The 15088-nt window shown below is 38.0% G+C and overlaps 1 protein-coding gene across 3 annotated transcripts in view; it reads left to right on the forward strand.

The window, feature by feature from the left end:
- Nucleotides 1–1686: 1686 nt before the first annotated feature.
- The window catches only part of OSGIN2 (oxidative stress induced growth inhibitor family member 2), a 28501-nt gene continuing 15099 nt past the window's right edge, over nucleotides 1687–15088 (forward strand). The window contains exons 1-2 of one of the 3 annotated variants that reach the window (XM_032610516.1): nucleotides 1687–1941; nucleotides 9513–9667. In XM_032610516.1, the coding sequence (XP_032466407.1) occupies nucleotides 1898–1941; nucleotides 9513–9667 (199 nt within the window). In that variant the 5' untranslated portion in view covers nucleotides 1687–1897. Of the gene's footprint in view, nucleotides 1981–9512; nucleotides 9668–15088 lie in introns of all 3 variants that reach the window. The other 2 variants (XM_032610517.1, XM_032610518.1) reach the window with 2 other exon arrangements.

Below are 15088 nucleotides of genomic sequence, written 5' to 3' on the forward strand. Positions count from 1 at the left end.
CTCTCACCAGCAGTATCTGAGTCTGTTGCTCCATGACCTCATCAAACCTGGATTTTATATTTAAATAGCACCTCATCCTACAATTTCAAAAAACAGAAACAAAAATTCTGATGTGCCCCATTTGCTATAAGAAAAATCCTCTATGTAGTTATTGTGACCTGGTTTAATCATTAGCCCTTATCAAGGGTAAACCATGATAGCAAGTTCCGGAGGTTTAAATACACATCTGCTTAAGGCTAAAATTTGATATGCTCACTTTATTAATTCATCTGAAAATACCACAAGAAACTCAAAGTGAAAACAAAGCCATAAAGAAAAGAAAAAGTTATACAAAGTACTCATAAACCTTACAGTTTTAAATATTTCAATTCTCTGGATTGGCATAGCTATTACGAATTTAGTTCCTTTAAAAGCATAATGTTATGAATATCAACAGAAAATTATGCTTCACTTTCTGAAACACTAAAGTAAAATAAACATTAGAGTAACATGAATATAAGTGTATATGTAGGAATGAATATATTATTTTAGATTGTATAATCCTGGAGTCAGGCTGAGTCCTAAAACTTCATTTTAATCTCCACAGACTCTAAAATACCTGCTAAGTCCAAGTTTGTTCAATGACAACATTCAGCAAAAATTGAGAACTTAAAAAATTATTTAAAACCAGAAACTTACGTATCCCAGATTTTAACTGCAAAAATAATTAGCGCTCTTTGGAAAGAGGGATAGAAAGACATCTCTATATAACATTATATGCAATTAATCACTTCTCCCAGGTTTTTTCCCCCCCTTCATTTCTTGAAAATACCGAATAGGGACACTCATTACTCGGTACTTTCTAATTTTTCTTGCATTATAACCACCTGGAGGGACTTAAAAAATACACGTCCCTGCCCTTTCCCCCTCCATGAAAGGTACTCAGTGAATCTGGGGCGGGGCTGAGCACCTGTATTTTTAACCAGCGATGCCACTTAAGGAAGGGGGGCCTCAGTCGGAAAGCCAGACTTCCCCCATCAGAGCCCTTGGGGTGGGGCCCGGGCACCCATGGTTTGGTGAGTTCTCTCAGGCGATTGTGAGGCAGGGTCAAGAACGAAAAGCGCGCGCAAGCTCCGGGCGTCTGCGCCCAGGCCAGCGCGAGGTAAGGCGCTAAAGTGGTTTTCGTCGAGCGGGAATCTCGGTCTTGCCGGGCGTCCTCAGTGAGAGGACCGCGTGGACCAACTCTGGAGACACTGGGGTGCTCGGGTCGCAGAGGCCGCGCAGCACGCAGGGATTTCCCCCTATCCGTCCCGCTACCGAGGTTAGTAGCTCTTTCTCTTCCCCTTGTTATCTGGCACTCAGGACGCACATCCTCCCAGCCTCGCCAACCTCCCACGCCGCAGGTCGGGAGCACGCGGAGGTGCCGCAGGGCGCAGGCCGAGGCCCAGGCCCCAGTAGCCACCGCCAGCCGTCTGGTGGGCGGACTACCTCGGCCCCCCGCCCTCTCAGCCAACACTTCTTCAGGCCGGGCCCCTCGCTCTGGCCGCGGCTCCACCAATCCCGGGCCTCGCCTGCCGCCATCGCCTCCGCACCTGCGAGGAGGAGCCCGCCCGCCTCCGCCGCAGCCGTCGCAGCGTCCCCGCCCCGTTCCGCCCCCTTCGCGGCGCCCAGAGATCATAGGCCGCCGGCGTCCGGCTGCCAGTAGTCGAGGAGCGGAAGCCGCTTTCCTGAAGCGGGTTTGGGTGCTCCAAAGCCCGGCCGGCTGCTAAACCGCAGCTTCCGGCAGCCGCTGCAACGGCTAGGCGCGGGGCGCGGGCGCCCCGAGGACCCCGTAACCGGGCGGGCGTCCTGAACGGGCAACCCCGCCGAGGGAGGTGGCCGTGGCGGTCGCGCTCGGGCGCCCCGTGCGCCGCGATCCATGCCCGTGTGGTGCTGCCGCTGCTCCCTGGCCGGTCATTTCAGGTGACTTCTCCACCGTGGAAGAAAAGGGGGCAGGCGGAGGTTAGAGTGCTGCGGGGCCCTGCGGCAGGGCAGGGGCCGAAGTGGGTAGAGGCCGCGCGGGTTAGGGAGTCGGGGACGGGTCGGGGGTGGAAGGCAAGCCCCTGAATTGCAGAGGTCTCCCGCCTCGGCTGCTGCTTCCTCCTGGTTCCTGTCTAGTCGAGGTTCCCCGCCTTGGCTCCTGGCTCTGGGGGACTCTCCTCTGTTGTCCCCTTTTCCTCTCCCTGGACCGTACTAGTCACGGGACTGCGGGACCGGCTAGGCCCGGATCTAGTCGGTTACGGCGAACTGAGACTTAAAAGTAGTGCAAAGTTTTAGTGAAGGGTTGTGAGGTTCTCCCAGCCCCCCACACACCTTAAACATTTTTTTTCTTAAAAAAATAAATCTAATAACCTAAGTTACTGGGTTGAAGGGAGGCAGGGAGCTATGTTTAAAATGTGATGTTCTAGCTACAAATACGTTTCTGACTTTTAAGATGTCAGTCATTGTAAGTCATATATTGTAGAAATTTGAAAAATGTCGCGATTCTAGACTAACATTATGAGGAACGTTTTTAGGGGTGATACGGATAATACATTTTAAAATAAAAGTTTATGTACTAGATCTAGCACAGTTGGCCAACATTTCATTCAGTTATGGAGAGAAAGACCGAAAGCAATTTGAAACTAGTTTTAACCTTGTGGTGAAGAAAAGATAAGCTTAGCGAAGACTTTAGTGAAGTGCCTTGCCTTATATAACACGAATGTGTTAGAATGATATGCAAAACTTCTTTTGTAAAATATGAAATTCTGATCAGAGTTCTTAAATTGGGCTGCATATATAGACTTTAGGTGGCCAGTGAACTTGGATGTAAAGAAAGGTACCAGGAATTTTCACTCAACTTTAACCAAAATCTGTTTTCTTCAACTGTGAATATAAGCAGTAAATCACAGTAGTATTTGTGACTTTGTCATCAATAGAAATCACAAATATTTTCATACCACATTAATTGTTGCAGATACCTAGAAATACTGTTTATTTATTTCTTCAAGATTACAGTAATTATTTTACATCACTGAACTTGTTATTTAATACAATAGAGGAATACATAAAAACATATTCCAAGTTTACTTTTTAGTTTCCTTGTAAATCCTGTTATGTATTTAATAATATTATTCAAAGAAGAGGTCCAGAGGCTTCACCAAATTGCAAAAGGGGTGTAAGGCACAGAAAAGACTCAGAATTCCTGTTGAACTAGAGCAGCAATCCAGGCTTGCCTACCTTCTCAGTGAGTTTTGTAGGAGTCTCTAAATTCTGGATATTAAAAATTATTTTATGTAATAAACTGCTGGATCTTAAATTCTAGGCAAATTTGTGTGTTGCCTACTTGACAGTGATTTGAGAGTATCAGATCCACTTTGGAGAACTTTAGAAAACAAGTTCGCCTAGTGAAAACTTGTTAAACTGAAGCCCCTGAGAAAATAATATGCTTTTTAGTAAGTACTGTCCAAAAGCCTTTTGACACCTTTTGGTACAGTTGAATTCTAAGGACACAGCTTGGGATTCATACGTGTTCAACTAACCCTAGGTAGTAAATATCATGTGCTTACGTCCTTTTACAGAAATGTGGAGGAGGAGGTGAAAACAATGTATTTGCTATATTTTGATCTTGAGGGATAAGGGAAAACAAGCATGCTAGCCAAAGAATAAAAATTGTGATTGATAAACCATATTTCCATTGTATAAACAGCTCTATCTTATCTAAAATTTAAAAAAGAAAACGTTTATTTAATAATTAAAACATTTCCTTAGAAGAAGGTTTATAATTTACTAGCACAATTTTTTTTTTGAGTAATTTCATTAGGAACACATTTTAAAACCAATTGTGACAGTGTCTACATTTTGGATCTTGCCTTATATCTGAAAGAATAAATATTGTGAGAGAACTGTCTCCTAACTTTCCAAGGAAGAAAACTTCCATACTTCCTGTTCTAGAAGATAGAGTGTGACTGACTCCCTTTGTGACTTTAGAACTTTCTTTTCTTATGGTAGTATCAATTTGGTAAAAATCTAAGCTCATGCTTCCAAAGACTAAACTCAGGTAGTAAAGCATTTCATTTTGAAGGATTATTTAGAAAAGTATTGCTAGGTGTGAGAAAAGTGTTTTGTTATTCAAATATTATGTCTGTGCCATCCTTTTAAATTTGTTTTGAGTCTTTGGACCATAATGTTTCAAAAACACAACATGGAAGGCATCAAAAATCATCTGAAATTTCAAATAGTCTTCTAATTTGATGCCTAAGAATAAGGTAACTATTTCTGCATATGTGTAAAGTGCTGTTCTTTACTATTTCCTAAAATTTAATTATATTTTCCAATTTATTGCCTCAAATAAAGGAAAAGTAGATTTTTTTAAAGTAGATTTTTTTATTACTCAAATACTTGTTTTAAATAGAACATTCAGCAAATTGGATATCTGCAGTGGAAATTTTCACTGTTCATAGACCTGTGAACACAGTATGCATATAGTATGCATATACTGTAAAATATGTACAGCAATACTAAATTTATAGTTTAGACTCTGAATTTTTTAGAAAGAATACTTACTAATAGGTCTTTGTTTCATTGTTGCTTTATGTAAATTCAGTGAACCTTATTTTCATTTCTTCTCTTGATTCAGTTTTTCATGCCTGTGTTAAACCAGTATTTATCAAGTACCATGCAAGTTTATTACAAATAGTTTATACCAATATTATGGATTATATACACAAAGATTATACCTATGACCAGTTAGTAGAAAATCAGAACAAATTACGTATACTCTGGAGAATTAAGATAAGCTAAAACTTTGGCTCTATATACTCTACTTGAGTCTTGGGAGAGACTATTAGTGTCAAATTGCTTGAGGCCCACACACACACAAAAAACCTACTAGATCTAGTAAATGAATTCAGTGATATTGCAGAATACAAGATCAACATACAAAAATCAGTTGTATTTCTGTACACTTACAATGAACAATCTGATAATGAAATTGATAAAAATTCAATTTATACTAGCATCAAAGAGAATGAAATATTTAGGAATAAATTTAACAGAAGAAATGTGAAACTTGTACATTGAAAACTAGAAAACATTGAAAAGAATGAAAGGAGGCCTAAATAAATGGTATGGAATCCCATTTTCATGGATTGAAAAGCTTAGTATTCTTAAGATGGCAATAATGGCAATATTCCTTGAATTTATCTACAAATTCAGTGTAATCCTATCAAAATCCTAGCTGCCTTTTTTTTTCAGAAATTGATGAGCAGATCCTAAAAGTCACATGGAATTACAAGGAACCTAGAATAGCCAAGACAATCTTGAAAAAAGAACAAAGTTGGAGGATTCACACTTCCTAATTTTACAACTTACTACAAAGAAACTGTAATCAAGACAGTGTTACGTTGGCATAAAGATAAACATAGATCAGTGGAATAGAATTGAGAGTCCAGAAATAATTCCCTTCATTTGTTGTCAGTTGATTTCTGTGGGATCCCAAGACAAAAGGGAAATATCAGTCTTTTCAACAAATGATGCCAGGACAGATGAATATTCACAAGCAGAAGAATGAAGTTGGACTGCTACCTCATACTATATACAAAAGTTAACTCAAAATGGATGAAAGACCTAAATTTAAGAACTAGAACTATAAAACTCATGGAAGAAAACAGGTTTGTAATCTTAGATTAGGCAGTGCTTTCTTAGATATGACACCAAAAGTACAGCAACAAAAGACAAAAATAAATTGGACTTGATCGAAAATTAAAACTTTTGTGATTTAAAAAACAATATAAAGAAAGTGAAAAGACAACCCACAAAATGGGAGAAAATATTTACAAATCATATATCCAAAAAGGGACTTGTATCCAGGACATATAAAGAATTTTTTTAACTCAACAATAAAAAAGACAGCCCAGTTGGAAAGTGGGCAAATAATTTGAATTATTCTCCGAAGAAGATATACAGATGGCCAATAAGCACATGAAAAGATGCTTAACATTATTAGTCATTAGAGAAATGCTAATCAAAACTGCAATGAGATGCTACTTTACATCTACTAGAGTGGCTAAACTAAAAAACACAAAAAATAACATGCTGGTGAGGATGTGGAGACATTGGGACCCTCATATCACTGGTGGGAATATAAGATGATGCACACTTGGGAAAATAGTTTGCTAATTTCTCAAGATGTTAAACATAGAGTTTACGGCCCAGCCATTGCATGCACTCCTGAGAGAAATGAAAACATTTATCCACACAAAAATTTATATATGAATGTTCATAGCATATTTGTAATAGCCAAAAAGTGGAAACCATCCAAATGTTTATCAGCTCATGAGTGGGTAATATACAATGGAATATTATTCAGGCATAAAAAGGAATGAAGTACCAATATATCCTACCACCTGGGTGAACCTTGAAAACATGTTAAGTGAAAGAAGCCAGACACAAAAGACTACATAATGTATGAGGAGTTCCATTTATTTGAAATTTCCAGAGTAGGCATCAGTAAGACAGTAGATTAGTGGCTGCCAATGGCTGCAGGGAGGGAAGAATGAAGAATGAGTGCTAAGGGGTGCAGCATATACTTTTGGGGTGATAAAATTTCTCTGAAGTTATTGGTAGTGATTGAAAAACCTTGTGACTACTTAGAACCCTGAATTGTACACTTTAAAAGGGTGAATTTTGGACTTCCCTGGCAGTCCAGTGGTTAAGGCTCCGTGCTTCCGCTTCAGGGGGCGTGGGTGCAATCCCTGTCAGGGAACTAAGATCCCACATGCCAAGTGGTGCCGCCAAAAAAAATAAATAAAAGGGTGAATTTTATATGTGAATTATATCTCATTAAAGGTCTTTTTTTTCCAAAGCATTACCAAGTTCCCTCTATTTATTTACCTTGGTTTAAGGCCTAATCAGATGATCTGTTGTTTTTCTGATGTTTTTGAGCTCTTGAAAACTTTGTCTTTCTTGATAGAAGCCTAACAGAGGAGGCATTTTATTTCTAATTGTCTTAACCTCTTTTTTCTTAAGTATAAACCAATTATTTGAGAAGACTAGTCCAGTGTAATGAAAGATCCTTGTAAAATGTATAGTCAGGGGGTTGGTGGTGGTGGGATGAATTGGGAGATTGGGATTGACATATATGATTGGGAGATTGGGATTGACTAATATGTATAAAATAGATAAATAATAAGAACTTGCTGTACAAAAATAAATAAAATTCAAAACAAAATGTATAGTCAATTTATAGAATTGATAGCTATATTAAAATTCTGAGGCCTGCCAGGAAAAAAAAAAAAAGGTTTCTTGAGACATCTTGACTTTGAATATTAAGTGCTTCTTAATAAGTTATTAAAAAAATGAATTCTACTGTACCTTTAAGTAAAAGTGATTTGGAGTTTAAGCCAACACTTCTAGCCATGATTTTTTTGTACTTAAGGAATTTAAATATTAAATATTTGTTTCACAGCGTTTATTTGTAGACTTAAGAAACTGACCAAGGCATTTTAGATCATTGAGTTTTGCTTATAAAATCAAATATGGTAGTAACTGCTAAAGTACCTTCATTCAGTCATTCAGAGGATTATCAGTTTGCTCTCAGAGAGTACAGGATATCAGATAATATTCAAGTATCTAGTTTAATATTTATATAGTCTCAAGTTGACTCTAACCCCCAGCATATCTGCCCTTTTATTAATGTGAAACATTTGTTAGGGTTTGAAGAAGGAGACATCTTTTTAATTATCAGAATCTTAGAGTGATGATCATTTTTATTAATTAAATTCCAGGTTATATATATGGAAGCAACAGTGTTTGAGATAGGGATGTCAGGAGGAGACTGGCCATGATGTCTGCATCTCCTGAAAAAGAACTGTGGCCTTTATAACCACCATAATATTCATGAGGCCTGGATACCTAAAAGGACTAATCAGAAGCATCCAAAGGAAGCTGGAGAACCTGTCCTGGGCACACACTTTGGAGAAATATCAGGGACAGGCTCAAGTATAATATACTCTTGTTGAGTTCAGTTGTCAAGAAGCAGAAGGCAAGACAGCCAGTACATCTGGATCTGATCAGTGGTGGGAGTTGGAATGCTCTGAAAGGGATGGATTGAGCATAAGACTTCTTTCAGGGGCAGGCTTGCAATGTGAGGAGGGGCTTTCCTAAGTAGCCATATCCAAAGGGTATCAGTTCTGGCCAAAAGGGGCCATGTATTGTTAGGGGAGCCCAATTACTGGGGGTGGGAAATCTATCAGTGTATCCTGGGGAACTCTGCCCTATCCTGGGGTGGTTCGGGAACTTGGAAAGTTATAGGGAAGGAGAAATTTTGGTCTCTGCCTAATTCTTTCCATGTGTCATCCTCGCCCAAGGATCAGTGAGTCCTGTGAAATAACTGATCCATTCCCATGTTTATCATTTTAGGAATAGTAATAAGCATACTCACCCACTGGTCAGTACTGTTTAATATTTTCAGACATTGGCCTGTTTCTGACTATATGAAAATGAAAAATAATTCAGGAACTCTGTTCTAAAGTAATCTCTAGTATAATGCAAAACATTAACTGTTCAAAGGATACTCCATTTATTACATGAGCTTGTCAGAATGCCAAGACTAGTTTCTAGGGAGGCAGTTGGGAAAGAAGGTAGACTGGAAATTAATGTTAAGATCTTTGCATTTTTCAGTATCTCTTTGAGAATAAGATGTATAAACCTTATTTTTTTACCAAAATGCACCATTTGTAATATATAAGTTCAGTAACTTTTCCTTAAAATATTATGTGACTGTTTTTTCCCAAATATACTACCTCTATTGCACTCATCTTTTTATTAATGAGAAAAAAGTGAAGGAGAAACTTTCCAGTCCTAGGAGATCTCAGAATTATAAAAATCCCTAATACAATGTTATGTCTTTGGTCATTAAAAATAGCTTCTTATTTAAGACTTGCCTTCAAGGCATTAAAGAGACATGAGCAGCTACATTCAGCCCTCCATATCCACATGTTCTGCATCCATGGATCCAACCAACTGCAGATGGAAAATATTTGGGAAAGAAAAAATTCCAGAAAGTTCCAAAAAGCTAAACTTGAATTGGCTGCATGCAGGCAACTACATACATAGCATTTACATTGTATTAGGTGGTATAAGTAATCTAGAGATGGCTTAAACTATGTGGGAGGATGTAGGTAGGTTTTATGCAAATAGCATGCCATTTTATATAAGGGACTTGAGGATCCATGGATTTTGGTATTTGGGGAGTGAGGGTGGGGTTCTGGAACCAACCCCCCTTGGATACCGAGGGACCACTGTATTTAGGATTTCTAGCAAAGTGGTGTACATTGACGTGGCTAAGGTACTAATTTGAAAGCATTAATCAAAAGGATTTCCTTTTTTCCTTTTATGGAACTATTGAATATTTTATGGCCTAAATAAAATCTGAATAAAGACAGATTTTTATAAAGGCTATATTGACTGTATATCTGTTGTTTTGTTTTTGTTCCATATTTTCCTTTTAAAAGAAACTATAGTGACCCTGAAACTGAAGGAGAGATTTTTAATTCCTTAGTGCAATATTTTGGTGATAATTTGGGGCGAAGAGTTAAAGCTATGCCATTAGTTGAAGAAACTTCTTTACTTGAAGATTCATCAGTGACTTTGCCTGTGGTAGTAATAGGTAAGTTTTATTGCATTTTATCTCTTAAAATTACAGTTCTGATCCTTACTACTCTTAAAAATGCACAGTTACATAGCATAAGTCCTTAGGATTGTATTGAAAAGTATTCTTAGGTTGCTTAATATTTTTTTTTTTTTTTTTTTTTTTTTTAAACATCTTTATTGGGGTATAATTGCTTTACAATGGTGTGTTAGTTTCTGCTTTACAACAAAGTGAATCAGCTATACATATACATATGTTCCCATATGTCTTCACTCTTGCGTCTCCCTCCCTCCCACTCTCCCCATCCCACCCTTCCAGGCTGTCCCAAAGCACCGAGCTAATATCCCTGTGCCTTGCGGCTGCTTCCCCCCAGCTATCTACCTTACTACGTTTGTTAGTGTGTATATGTCCATGACTCTCTCTCGCCCTGTCAAAACTCACCCTTCCCCCTCCCCATATCCTTAAGTCCGTTCTCCAGTAGGTCTGCGTCTTTATTCCTATCTTACCCCTAGGTTCTTCATGACATTTTTTTCCCTTAAATTCCATATATATGTGTTAGCATACGGTATTTGTCTTTTTCTTTCTGACTTACTTCACTCTGTATGACAGATTCTAGGTCTATCCATCTCATTACAAATAGCTCGATTTCATTTCTTTTTAAGGCTGAGTAATATTCCATTGTGTATATGTGCCACATCTTCTTTATCCATTCATCCGATGATGGGCGCTTAGGTTGTTTCCATGTCCTGGCTATTGTAAATAGAGCTGCAATGAACATTTTGGTACATGACTCTCTTTGAATTTTGGTTTTCTCAGGGTATATTCCAAGTAGTGGGATTGCTGGGTCATATGGTAATTCTATTTGTAGTTTTTTAAGGAACCTCCATACTGTTCTCCACAGTGGCTGAACCAATTCACATTCCCACCAGCAGTGCAAGAGTGTCCCCTTTTCTCCACACCCTCTCCAGCATTTATTGTTTCTTGATTTTTTGATGATGGCCATTCTGACTGGTGTGAGATGATATCTCATTGTAGTTTTGATTTGCATTTCTCTAATGATTAATGATGTTGAGCATTCTTTCATGTGTTTGTTGGCAGTCTGTATATCTTCTTTGGAGAAATGTCTATTTAGGTCTTCTGCCCATTTTTGGATGGGGTTGTTTGTTTTTTTGTTATTGAGCTGCATGAGCTGCTTGTAAATTTTGGAGATTAATCCTTTGTCAGTTGCTTCATTTGCAAATGTTTTCTCCCATTCTGAGGGTTGTCTTTTGGTCTTGGTTATGGTTTCCTTTGCTGTGCAAAAGCTTTGAAGTTTCATTAGGTCCCATTTGTTTATTTTTGTTTTTATTTCCATTACTCTAGGAGGTGGGTCAGAAAGGATCTTGCTGTGATTTATGTCATAGAGTGTTCTTCCTATGTTTTCTTCTAAGAGTTTGATAGTTTCTGGCCTTACATTTAGGTCTTTAATCCATTTTGAGCTTATTTTTGTGTATGGTGTTAGGGAGTGATCTAATCTCATACTTTTACATGTACCTGTCCAGTTCTCCCAGCACCATTTATTGAAGAGGCTGTCCTTTCTCCACTGTACATTCCTGCCTCCTTTATCAAAGATAAGGTGTCCATATGTGCGTGGGTTTATCTCTGGGCTTTCTATCCTGTTCCACTGATCTATCTTTCTGTTTTTGTGCCAGTACCATACTGTCTTGATTACTGTTGCTTTGTAATATAGTCTGAAGTCAGGGAGCCTGATTCCTCCAGCTCCTTTTTTCGTTCTAAAGATTGCTTTGGCTATTCGGGGTCTTTTGTGTTTCCATACAAATTGCGAAATTTTTTGTTCTAGTTCTGTGAAAAATGCCAGTGGTAGTTTGATAGGGATTGCATTGAATCTGTAGATTGCTTTGGGTAGTAGAGTCATTTTCACAATGTTGATTCTTCCCATCCAAGAACATGGTATATCTCTCCATCTATTTGTATCATCTTTAATTTCTTTCATCAGTGTCTTATAATTTTCTGCATACAGGTCTTTCGTATCCTTAGGTAGGTTTATTCCTAGATATTTTATTCTTTTTGTTGCAATGGTAAATGGGAGTGTTTTCTTGATTTCACTTTCAGATTTTTCATCATTAGTATATAGGAATGCCAGAGATTTCTGTGCATTAATTTTGTATCCTGCTACTTTACCAAATTCATTGATTAGCTCTAGTAGTTTTCTGGTAGCATCTTTAGGATTCTCTATGTATAGTATCATGTCATCTGCAAACAGTGACAGCTTTACTTCTTCTTTTCCGATTTGGATTCCTTTTATTTCCTTTTCTTCTCTGATTGCTGTGGCTAAAACTTCCAAAACTATGTTGAATAAGAGTGGTGAGAGTGGGCAACCTTGTCTTGTTCCTGATCTTAGTGGAAATGCTTTCAGTTTTTCACCATTGAGGATGATGTTTGCTGTGGGCTTGTCATATATGGCTTTTATTATGTTTAGGAAAGTTCCCTCTATACCTACTTTCTGGAGGGTTTTTATCATAAATGGGTGTTGAATTTTGTCGAAAGCTTTCTCTGCATCTATTGAGATGATCATATGGTTTTTCTCCTTCAATTTGTTAATATGGTTTATCACATTGATAGATTTGCGTATATTGAAGAATCCTTGCATTCCTGGAATAAACCCCACTTGATCATGGTGTATGATCCTTTTAATGTGCTGTTGGATTCTGTTTGCTAGTATTTTGTTGAGGATTTTTGCATCTATGTTCATCAGTGATATTGGCCTGTAGTTTTCTTTCTTTGTGACATCCTTGTCTGGTTTTGGTATCAAGGTGATGGTGGCTTCGTAGAAGGAATTTGGGAGTGTTCCTCCCTCTGCTATATTTTGGAAGAGTTTGAGAAGGATAGGTGTTAGCTCTTCTCTAAACGTTTGATAGAATTCACCTGTGAAGCCATCTGGTCCTGGGCTTTTGTTTGTTGGAAGGTTTTTAATCACAGTTTCAATTTCAGTGCTTGTGATTGGTCTGTTCATATTTTCTATTTCTTCCTGATTCAGTCTTGGCAGGTTGTGCATTTCTAAGAATTTGTCCATTTCTTCCAGATTGTCCATTTTATTGGCATAGAGTTGCTTGTAGTAATCTCTCATGTTTTTTTTATTTCTGCAGTGTCAGTTGTTACTTCTCCTTTTTCATTTCTAATTCTATTGATTTGAGTCTTCTCCCTTTTTTTCTTGATGAGTCTGGCTAGTGGTTTATCTATTTTGTTTATCTTCTCAAAGAACCAGCTTTTAGTTTTATTGATCTTTGCTATTGTTTCCTTCATTTCTTTTTCATTTATTTCTGATCTGATTTTTATGATGTCTTTCCTTCTGCTAGCTTTGGGGTTTTTTTGTTCTTCTTTCTCTAATTGCTTGAGGTGCAAGGTTAGGTTGTTTATTTGAGATGTTTCCTGCTTCTTAAGGTGGGCTTGTATTGCTATAAACTTCCCCCTTAGAACTGCTTTTGCTGCATCCCATAGGTTTTGGGTCGTTGTGTCTCCATTGTCATTTGTTTCTAGGTATTTTTTTATTTCCTCTTTGATTTCTTCAGTGATCACTTCATTATTAAGTAGTGTATTGTTTAGCCTCCATGTGTTTGTACTTTTTACAGATCTTTTCCTGTAATTGATATCTAGTCTCATGGCGTTGTGGTCGGAAAAGATACTTGATACAATTTCAGTTTTCTTAAATTTACCAAGGCTTGATTTGTGACCCAAGATATGATCTATCCTGGAGAATGTTCCATGAGCACTTGAGAAAAATGTGTATTCTGTTGTTTTTGGATGGAGTGTCCTATAAATATCAATTAAGTCCATCTTGTTTAATGTATCATTTAAAGCTTGTGTTTCCTTATTTATTTTCATTTTGGATGATCTGTCCATGGGTGAAAGTGGGGTGTTAAAGTCCCCTACTATGAATGTGTTACTGTTGATCTCCCCTTTTATGGTTGTTAGTATTTGCCTTATGTATTGAGGTGCTCCTATGTTGGGTGCATAAATATTTACAATTGTTATATCTTCTTCTTGGATCGATCCCTTGATCATTATGTAGTGTCCTTCTTTGTCCCTTTTAATAGTCCTTATTTTAAAGTCTATTTTGTCTGATATGAGAATTGCTACTCCAGCTTTCTTTTGGTTTCCATTTGCATGGAATATCTTTTTCCATCCCCTTACTTTCAGTCTGTATGTGTCTCTAGTTCTGAAGTGGGTCTCTTGTAGACAGCATATATAAGGGTCTTGTTTTTGTATCCATTCAGCCAATCTGTGTCTTTTGGTGGGAGCATTTAGTCCATTTACATTTAAGGTAATTATTGATATGTATGTTCCTATTTCCATTTTATATATTGTTTTGGGTTCGCTACTATAGGTCATTTCCTTCTCTTGTGTTTCGTGTCTAGAGAAGTTCCTTTAGCATTTGTTGTAAAGCTGGTTTGGTGGTGCTGAACTCTCTCAGCTTTTGCTTGTCTGTAAAGGTTTTAATTTCTCCATCAAATGTGAATGAGATCCTTGCTGGGTAGAGTAGTCTTGGTTTCAGGCTATTCTCCTTCATCACTTTCAGTATGTCCTGCCACTCCCTTCTGGCTTGTAGGGTTTCTGCTGAGAGATCAGCTGTTAACCTTATGGGGATTCCCTTGTGTGTTATTTGTTGTTTTTCCCTTGCTGCTTTTAATATGCTTTCTTTGTATTTAATTTTTGACAGTTTGATTAATATGTGTCTTGGCGTGTTTCTCCTTGTATTTATCCTGTATGGGACCCTCTGTGCTTCCTGGACTTGATTAACTATTTCCTTTCCCATATTAGGGAAGTTTTCAACTATAATCTCTTCAAATATTTTCTCAGTCCCTTTCTTTCTTTCTTCTTCTTCTGGAACCCCTATAATTCGAATGTTGGTGCGTTTCATGTTGTCCCAGAGGTCTCTGAGACTGTCCTCAGTTCTTTTCATTCTTTTTTCTTTATTCTGCTCTGCAGTAGTTATTTCCACTACTTTATCTTCCAGGTCACTTATCCGTTCTTCTGCCTCAGTTATTCTGCTATTGATCCTATCTAGAGTGATTTTAATTTCATTTATTGCATTGTTCATCGTTGCTTGTTTCATCTTTAGTTCTTGTAGGTCCTTGTTAACTGTTTCTTGCATTTTGTCCATTCTACTTCCAAGATTTCGGATCATCCTTACTATCATTATTCTGAATTCTTTTTCAGGTAGATTGCCTATTTCCTCTTCATTTGTTAGGTCTGGTGGGTTTTTATCTTGCTCCTTCATCTGCTGTGTGTTTTTCTGTCTTCTCATTTTGCTTATCTTACTGTGTTTGGGGTCTCCTTTTTGCAGGCTGCAGGTTCGTAGTTCCCGTTGTTTTTGATGTCTGTCTCCAGTGGCTAAGGTTGTTTCAGTGGGTTGTGTAGGCTTCCTGGTGGAGGGGACTA

The sequence above is a fragment of the Phocoena sinus genome, chromosome 17 (genome assembly GCF_008692025.1).
Source record: "Phocoena sinus isolate mPhoSin1 chromosome 17, mPhoSin1.pri, whole genome shotgun sequence".
In the NCBI taxonomy this organism is placed as follows: domain Eukaryota; kingdom Metazoa; phylum Chordata; class Mammalia; order Artiodactyla; family Phocoenidae; genus Phocoena; species Phocoena sinus.